At 34.8% G+C, this 9,797-nt stretch overlaps 1 protein-coding gene across 1 annotated transcript; it reads left to right on the plus strand.

The window, feature by feature from the left end:
- The first annotated feature begins 3,790 nt into the window (after positions 1–3,790).
- LOC132614286 (putative late blight resistance protein homolog R1A-10) lies at positions 3,791–9,490 on the plus strand. Its single transcript, XM_060328700.1, has 3 exons — positions 3,791–5,034; positions 6,623–8,819; positions 9,220–9,490. The coding sequence occupies exons 1-2, from the start codon at positions 4,198–4,200 to the stop codon at positions 8,795–8,797; spliced, it is 3,012 nt and encodes a 1,003-aa protein (XP_060184683.1). The 5' UTR covers positions 3,791–4,197; the 3' UTR covers positions 8,798–8,819; positions 9,220–9,490.
- The last annotated feature ends 307 nt before the right edge of the window (positions 9,491–9,797 follow it).

Raw genomic sequence — 9,797 nt, forward strand, 5'->3', positions numbered from 1 at the left:
TGGCATGTTTTGTAAGATAGGCATATAAACTTACAAGGTGACCAGATAGACACTTAAACTTACTCAAAGTGTATTTTTCAAGTTTTCCAGTTATTTTGAAAACAAAAACTATATTTTTCAAACACTCACAATTTTCATGGCCAAACAAGCCCTAAATATATCACAAAATATATTTTTTTTAAAATGCAAAAATAAGGCAATCGCATATACATGAGACTATAAATGTGCACTTAAACCAATAAATACTCGCTAATCGCAATTTTGCAGCTTTCAATTAACTCGTTTTTTTTTTTACACTTGAATAATTAAAAAACAATAACTTTAACCAATAACAATCCTTAAAAAAAGAAATTTCAAATTAAGAAATTTCTTTTTTTTAAGGATTTTCTTCTCGGCTTTACAGTTTTCTTAATTTGAAATTTCTTTTACACTTGAAATACTGAACTTAGAAATTTCTTAATTTGAAATTTCTTTTTTTAAGGATTTTTAATGGTTAAAATTATTGTTTTTTAATTATTCAAGTGTAAAAAAAAAAAACCCGAGTTAATTGAAAGCTGCAAAATTGTGATTAGCGAGTATTTATTGGTTTAAGTGCACATTTATAGTCTCATGTATATGCGTTTGCCTTATTTTTGCATTTTAAAAAAAAATATTTTGTGATATATTTAGGGCTTGTTTGGCCATGAAAATTGTGAGTGTTTGAAAAATATAGTTTTTGTTTTCAAAATAACTGGAAAACTTGAAAAATACACTTTGAGTAAGTTTAAGTGTCTATCTGGTCACCTTGTAAGTTTATATGCCTATCTTACAAAACATGTCAAGTTTAAGGGTCCATCTGGGTATTAAGCCCATAATAAAGCTTAAGGAGGGAGAGACGAATAAAGCTGCAAAGAGGCCCCACTTTTCAGAGGAGTCATTTAAAAGTGTTGAAAATGGAGCGAGTGGCATTGAAATCAAATGAGCAGCCGCACACTTTCTTTTTTTTAATCTATCCCAAAGATAATACATTTATATATTTAAAAATAATTTAATTTTATAAAATAATTTAGAACCACATAACTATTTAAGGTTTTCTTTCTTTCTTAAATTTGATATCTAATCAAATAATGCACACGTAAATTGAGACGGAAAGAGTACAACTCAATATAGAAAGACTAGATTTAAATAAATACCTCTAGTACTTAATTGAGAAATAATTAAGACTCAATTATTTGTTTCTTTTCTGTATCCTTCATTCTTTATATATACTACTAGTTTTAAGATCCCGTGTGTGCACTGGCCCAAGCGCAGGTGAAAATATTGAAATTTGTGATTTTTTTTTTAATTTGGATTGGTAATGTAAAATAAGCTTTATTTTAGTATCATATAAGCATAAATCTAGAGTATGAGATTATTAAATCTTTTAGCTAAGGTTTATAGGTTATCATGTATATCTATATTGTATTAATATTTTGAAGATAGTACTCAAAATCAAAAGATAATAATTTATCATATCTCTGCATATAACATAGTAGAATTTGGATTGAGTCCAAGTCCTAGTTTGCTGTCAATTTGTTTTTCGAAATAATTGGATTCGAAATGGAAACTTTTTCTGAGCATTTCTAATTCTTGGATATGTTACTCCTTTTCATCAGAGTTCTATTCTAGACAGAAGTAGTAGTTCTTTAGTTACATCAAATGGCTTGACAATGAGTAATTAAATAGTAAGTCAAATACAGAAATTGGTATGAAATGGTTAATTAAATGGAGCCCACACATGGTCATAGTAGCATCAAAAGGCTGCTACGACCGTTGATCACTATGTGTGGAGGTAAAGCCAAAAAATTTCTGGGGTGATCTTTAAATATTGTCTCTCATATTTTGTGGTGTTTAAATTTTGCCCTTCGCTTGAAAAATGATCTTATACTTGAGGTTTTGAGTTCGAACCTCCGGCTCAAACATAAATTAAAAAAGAATTGCAAAGCAAAGCTTGGGTTGCGTGTATGCCGGACCCAGCATACACTTGTTAAGAAATAATTAAAGTTATGCCGGACCCGGCATACTTATGTCTTATAGACAAACTTTTAGTTAAGCCTTAACTAAAAGTCTGCCAATAAGACAGAACTTTTCCTTAAGACATAGTTTAGTTATGCCTTATGGGGCAGACTTTTAATTAAGGCATAACTAAAAGTATGCCCCATAAGGCATAGACTTTGTCTTATACGGAAAATTTTTAGTTATGGTTTAAGGAAAAGTTCCGCCTTATGGGCATACTTTTAGTTATGTCTTATGGGGTAGACTTTTAATTAAGGCATAACTAAAAGTATGCCCCTAAGGCGGAACTTTTCCTTAAAGCATAAACTTTGCATTATAAGGCGGAACTTATAGTTATGCCGGGTTCGGCATAACTTTAGTTATTCCTTAAGAAGTGTATGACGGGTCCGGCATACACGCAACCAAGCCTTGCTTTGCGATTTTTTTTTTTAATTTATGCTTGAGCGGGAGTTCGAACCCAGAACCTCATAATTTCTACGCGAAGGGCAAAAATTAAAGACCAATATTTTGAGGGGTAAAAACTAAAGACCATCCCAAAAGAAGAGCAATCTTGCGAATTGCCCGGTAAAGCTAAGGTGGGGTATAAACTGCAGTACGAAATTCAATAAAGCAGCCCACTTTTTTGTCCATAAACAGAAAAGGTACACAGTGTGGCGGATTCAGGACTTTCTTTAAGGAAGTATGAAAACCAAAATGTAATGACTAAGATTTAAATTTGAAACCTCAAGGTGAATTTTGAACACCAAACTATTTAATCAACCCCTTCTCTTGTGTTTAGCGTATTCACAATCGATATATCTACATAAACAATTAAAAAAACACCTTAGAGTGTAATTTTTTGTTGAGGGTGTTTTGCCCCTGCATATGCTAATTTTTTGTCGAGGGTGTTCTGCCCTTGCATACGCTATAACATTTAGTACAACATAGTTAAAGCACAAGAACATTGAAATATCAGAAATGTCCTCGGGAGCAAGCAGGCACGTTGACGGAGTGCTGGATGCTACCTCCCTCTTATAGAATACTAGTGGGAAGAAGCCCGTGCACAACATGTAGTCACAAATTTAATTTTTCAAGCGGTGTTGATTACATAATTTTTAAATTTATCATCTAAAATAAGTTATGTATTTGGGTGATAATAAATCATCTAATTAAGGATATAGCGTTTTCTCACATTTTCTCTCATATTTGCTAAAACGCGTCTCTTGGAACAGCTATTTGAAAAATATAAGCATGTTTAGATGAGGATTATTTTGAAGGTGTAATATTTTTTTCTACAATCATAAGGGAAACACTCTCATGAACATTAGATATTAGACAAAATAAAGTACATTTAGGTATAAAAAAAATAAAAAAGGGAAAAAATTGAGTGTGTTAAAAATTGCTACTGAAGATTTCTTTTGTCCTTTGGGTAACACAAATATTACCATTGAGATATTGTAAAACGTTGTCAAATGTTAAATGCAAGATAACCTATGGAGCCCACATGACCAAGAAGTATTCCAAAAGGACGCAGAAGAGTACAGATTTTTAAGTGGGCCCACGTTTCACATAAAGTTGCTCAAGCAAAAAATAAGTACACAGCAGTCTAAAAGTTAATTACCATAATAGGCTCCGAAGCAGTTTTATTTATGAAAAATCAGAGATAAACTAAGTAGGCGTTTGCCATAAATATAAAAAATAAATTCACTTTTTTTGAAATTTTTAAAGTTGGAGTTAAAGTTGGAGTTGTGTTTGATCATAGTTTTTTGAAATTGTAATTTTTGATGAAATGTAATTATAAAAAAATAAAAAAAATAAAAAAATAATTTTTTTAAGTTTTTGATATTTCGAAGTTATATTCAGAATATTTATGGTCAAACGCCTAAAAGTGAAAAAGTAAAAAAAAAATTAAAAAAAAAATGAATAATTTTTATGGCCAAAACGGCACGTGAATGCAAATAAATGAAGCCTCACACAAACACTTGTGTAAGGCGCATATTAAAAAATTTGGTCAACCAAGTATTGCACACTCTCACTTCTCATACGGGAGGAGAAAGAAAGAAAGAGAGAAAGAGAGAAAGAGAAAGAATATAAATATGAAGATCTCTCATGACTAAGAACTGAAGAAACAGTACAAATTATCCTATTCGTTTACGTTATTGCGTATAGACCCAGGAAAGACAAATGAAAGAGATCGTGTTGGTCAATATTCTGTTGAAGAACCTGTCGAAGCAGTTATATGAAGATGACGATGACTTGAAGCTGATCTCAGGTTCAGAGAGTGAGTTTCTAGATCTGCTGAACCAAGTTCGACGCCGAAATGCCTGCCTACTCTATGTCGCAGATATTAAGACGCATCGATTGAGAAAAGAGTTGAGGGCGGATATTTCATCTGTTATTTATAGAACTGAGGACGTCATTGATGAGTTGCTGGTTAAGAGGATGCTGATAAAAGAGAGATGCTACTATTATATATGGCCGGCAAAACGTCTCTTCATTATGAGCTCTAGCCGCCGGAATAAAGTAGTACTAAAGAGTGCTTCCCAAGTTATCAAAAACCTCCTTGACAGAATGGTGAAATTTAACAGAATGGTGGAATTTGACAAAATGGTGGAACCTCCGGGCGGAGAACGACTAGCTTTTCAAAAGTTTCGTCTGGTTGCAAATGTTGTCGTTGCTTTGGGTAAAACAGTTCACCAGCAGTCTACGAGGGTGCTCGATCCCCTGAGGGGGGTCAGTCAAAAGTCTCGTCTGTTAAAAAATGTTTTGGATGATGCTTCGACTCAAACAGTTCCCCAGCCGTCTACGAGCGTGGTCGATCCCCCGAGGGGGTCCGGTCAAGAGTTTCATCACCAACAGTCTACGATCGAGCACCACCAGGCTACGATAATGCTCGATCCCCTGAGGGGGTCCTGTCTAAAGTTTCGTCTGTTAGCAAATGTTTTGGTTGATGCTTTGCCTAAAACAGTTCACCAGCAGTCTACAAGCGTGCTCGATCCTCCGAGGGGGTGTGGCTACGAGGTATGATCTGATACCAGATGATCTGGAAAACTACTTAGTTTTCTTAGCTTGATGCTTTAATTTAATTTATTTCTTCAAATTTGCTCTCCATTATTTACATGCCCTTTCTATTAGGGTTGCCCCGAATTTCCTGCCGTGATTCTACCACAATTCCGGAGCAATAGTGCAAACCATCTCCTCTGAGAAATTCCTGAACCAAAATATGTTCCCGACATATTACTTTTGTTCGAGATACTTCAAGCTGTGCTTGAAAATTAAATTTTCTTTGGTAGAGGAGAATTTGATCTCCATTCTGAAAAGAACTCATCAGAATAATGTGGAGAACTTCTTACGGAATCCAGCTGGAAGAGATAGTTGAATAAAAATTCCTAAACACCTTTTTTTCTTTTTTGTGGTAATTAGAGGAATTTTATTAACAAGGTAAAATATTTACAAACGAAGCAAAACCTAGATAACTGATCTGATCGCCATGCACCTATCCCACTCCTATCTTCTAATACACTCTGCATATTTCTAGAGTTCTGTTAGTGAGCAATGACATATATGATGCGGTAACGGCGGTGAAAATTTTGAACTCAACTATTAACGAGTGATATGAATGAGTCTTTTTTCGATGGCATGTTTGAGCCTTTTCCATTATTTCAATGATAATGGCGGAAATAAAGAGGTTAAGGTTTCAATATAGTGGCATGCAGGGGCGGAGCTACAACCAAGAGTTGAACACCCTTCGCCCGAAAATTAGACCCGGTATATAGGTAAAATATTCTCTACTATGTTTGATATATAGACAAATGAACACCCTTTGACAGAATTGAGAGAGACAGTCCAGCGTTAAGGTTGTTCACTTGAAGTGATGGAGGTCTACAGTTCGATTCTTGATTTGGCACTTTAACCTTTTCTAGTCATTTTTAAGAAAATAAATAAAAACAATACTTGACAAAGCTGACACGTGCTGGGCCAGATTCTACTAGCTGTACATATTTAAACTCTCTTAGATCCTACCAATTCTTCTTTAATTTTGAACCCATTAACATATGGTTTTCAATCTTTTTGTTATATTAATTACATGTATATATAACTAACTAACTAAGAAATGTATCATCAAGTAAAAATGTCCATATTCTTCTTCTCGTAGATTATTTTGGACTATGACTTTTTATTTTACTGTACCAATTTAGAGAAGTAGTTACTAATTTTCTTTTTATGTTGCACAATTATTCTTTTATTTTTTTAATATATAAATTATTTCTTTACATTAGTTTTGATGTGTGTCATTCTTTATATAATTCAGCTAGTAGCTAAAATTGTTTTATTGGCTTTTCTATGTTAGTTTTGATTTATACAATTGATAGTTTCATAATTATATGTTTTCATATGATTTAGTTAAATGATACTTATGTAATTTGATTATAAATTTTGGGTGCACCCATGCATCAGTAAAAAAAAAAAGTTTTCTGCGCTAAAATAATTATCCACTCCTTTAAAATTTGAAAATCCTTGACAAAATTCTTGGCTCCGTTGCTGGGGGGCAGGAATAATTTTACTAGTTGCTTAACCCGTTAACAGTGTATTGCTAATTCTTGTTTAGGGATGCGCCAGAGTGGTGGGCTACTCTTGGGAAGCAGAAAAACTGATCAAGCGACTTATTGAAGGACCGGAAGATCCAGATGTTGTTCCCATTGTGGGTATCGTTGGACTTGGGAAAACCACATTGGCAAAAGAAATCTATTCTGATTCTCGAATTATACATGAATTTCACTTCAAATATTGGGTTAACGTCCACCAATTCGAGCTGAAGGATATCTGTCTTTCTATTCTTGAACGGCTCGAGCGAGATGGCATTAATGTAGAATATGATGAAGATATGGATGTGCGTGAATTAGCTGAGAGAATATGTGATATTTTGGCTGAAAGAGATGGTAGATGTCTCTTTGTGTTGGACGACGTGCGGACATCAGAAGTTGTTGATCTTTTCAAAATAATTTTTCGAAAAAATAAAAAACGTCACCGTATTCTGATGACCACTCGCATAGGATATGTGGCTACTTATGCCAATGAAGATCCTCATTATCTGAAACATCTGTCTCGAGATGAAAGTTCTGAGTTTTTAATTGGAATGTGTGGCGGGAAAAGTACCTTATCTAAGGAGTTGGTTGGAATCGGGATAAGCATTGCAGAACAATGTAGTGGAGTACCACTTTTGTTAGTTCTTGTTGCAAATTCATTAAAAATTCGCCCGGAAATACGTGAGTGGCATTTTGTTGAGAGAGATATGATGAAGCGAGTTATGGATAAACGTAACCGACTAAGCATTTATCCCTTCGTAAAGGAGAGTTATGATCGTTTGACCGAGGATATGAAGCTATGTTTCCTATATTTGGGCGTCTTTCCTCTAGATTTTCAAATTCCTGCTCAGAAATTGATTCGCTTGTGGATTGCTGAGTGCTTAATAAATTTTGACTCCGACTTCGACTCGATATCACTTGAGGAGAGAGCAGAAATTTGTTTGAACGCCCTTGTCGATAGGAATCTAGTAATAGTGACGCGAAAGAGGCTTGATGGTAAAATAAAAACATGTCGTGTTCATGAGTTGTTGCATGCTTTCTGCAAATTCAAGGCTGAAAAATGGCTCTTTAAACTAGTATCTGAAGATACTGTCACTGAAAGTACTGTCAATAAAGCAGAGACTACGCGTCGATTGTGTATTCAATCCACTGTTGTTCTGAAAAACTTTCTCTCCACAAAGCCAGTTGCAAAGCATGTTAGATCTTTTTACTGTTTTCATTCAGAACAAAGCCAAATGGGGTTGTTTGACAGTTACAGCCAACTCATCCCCAAAGCTTTTCCATTGCTTAGGGTTTTGGAGATTGGTTCCCTTAACCCCGTTTTCCCCAAGGATTTTAACCAGCTATATCATTTGAAGTATATTTCCATCTCAGGAGATTTCAAGGCTCTTCCCGAAGCCTTTGGTAAATTCTGGAACTTACAAACTCTTCTAATTAACACAACTACATCAGAGCCCACCCTTGCGATTGAAGCAAGCATATGGAATTTGTTACAATTGCGGCATCTGCACACCAATATCCCTGCAAAATTGCTGTCCTCTCCTAACCCAACTGGTAAAGATTCTTGCCTACAAACTCTTTCTGTGGTGGCACCAGAAAGTTGCAGGATAGATGTCTTTGCAAAAGCTTTTAATCTCAAAAAGTTGGGTATTCGAGGGGACATGGGGGCTTTCCTTTCCCTTAAATTCAGCAATCTTGAAGACATAAGATGCCTAGAACATTTGAAACTGTATAACGATGGTTCTAATAAATTTCCCCTTCCTCCGTCCTTCCAATTTTTACGCACTCTGAAGAAGTTAACATTGTCTAACACAATGTTTGATTGGAGTGATGCCAACATATTAGGGCAATTGGGATCCCTTGAGGTCCTAAAGTTGAAACAGAATGCATTCATGGGGAAATCCTGGAAGTCGGAGAGAGGAGGTTTCAGTCAACTCCAGGTCCTTTGGATTGAAAAGGCAAACTTGGAAACTTGGAAGGCCTCAGAACTTCATTTTCCAAGACTTAGGCACCTCGTTCTCATCTCTTGTGAAGATCTTAAGGCCGTGCCATCTAAGCTGGCTGATGTACATAGCTTTAAAGAGATGAGGCTGGAGAACACACACGGAGCAGTCAGATCTGCAAGAGAAATAGAGTGCAAGAAGCTGGAAAGCATCAAATTCAAACTCACCATATTCCCTCCTGATGCTGATTATTAGAAGACCACATACTTCTCAAAAGGTCAGTTTTTATTTTTTCTCTTAAAGAGATCTTAAATATACATTGTAGTTTCCATGGAAATTACACGACTACTATATTCATGTCCAGCTTTTGTCATTATTATTAGAGACCGCATCTGTCTCTACATTATTTGTCTTTCATACTTAGTTGAATGTCCTGTAAAGATATATGACAAATTTTGAGTATCCTCTGTTATCAACAACACCATCCTGATTATTTGTTCTTTCCTGTTTGTTACTTAATCATATTGTTCGAACACTATTCTGAATAGAGAATATCCATCATTTTATTTTACCATATGTTAAACGTTTATTGTACCATAGTATATGGAGTATCGTGAATATTACTGGTTTCGTCCTTTCTCTGTTTCGTTTTATTTATTTTTTCATCCTTTCTGCAGGAGAGATCCAGGCGTGATTGTTGCTGGGAGCCTGGAACTATGGACAAGTAGAATGCTCTTTGATACGGAGGCATCAAATTTCATGTTTTCTTCAGTACTCTGTTCATCTGATAAACTTATTCCAATAAAGAAGTTGTTTGTGTTTTATTTATTCAAATATTGTGAAGTTGAAAACTATCCATGTGTGGTTGATCACTGTTGGTTTGTTACGTTTCCAGTTCACCATGTTTGTTTCCAAGTTGTAATAAAAGTACTGTTCCCTCTTTCCATTTTTTTTGTCTATGTTGCTAATTTACTTGATTGTTGCTTTCTCTGTTTTAAGCTTGGATACAACTAACAATATTATTCATAGACATGTTATGCTTTATCAAGATGAGTTCTAGTTATCTTTTTGAAATGGAGGGTTTCAATTTCACATAATGAATTGTTATGTTTTCCAGTTAGTTATACTTTTGACTCGAATTGTTTCTTGTCCTAGACAATTGTCGTTCTTATTAGTTATTACTCTTGGACAACTTTAACAATGTAATTCCTTTCAAATGAAGCTTCTAACACTAGACCGAACCATCTTCAAACAT

The sequence above is a fragment of the Lycium barbarum genome, chromosome 10 (assembly GCF_019175385.1).
Source record: "Lycium barbarum isolate Lr01 chromosome 10, ASM1917538v2, whole genome shotgun sequence".
Lineage (NCBI taxonomy): Eukaryota > Viridiplantae > Streptophyta > Magnoliopsida > Solanales > Solanaceae > Lycium > Lycium barbarum.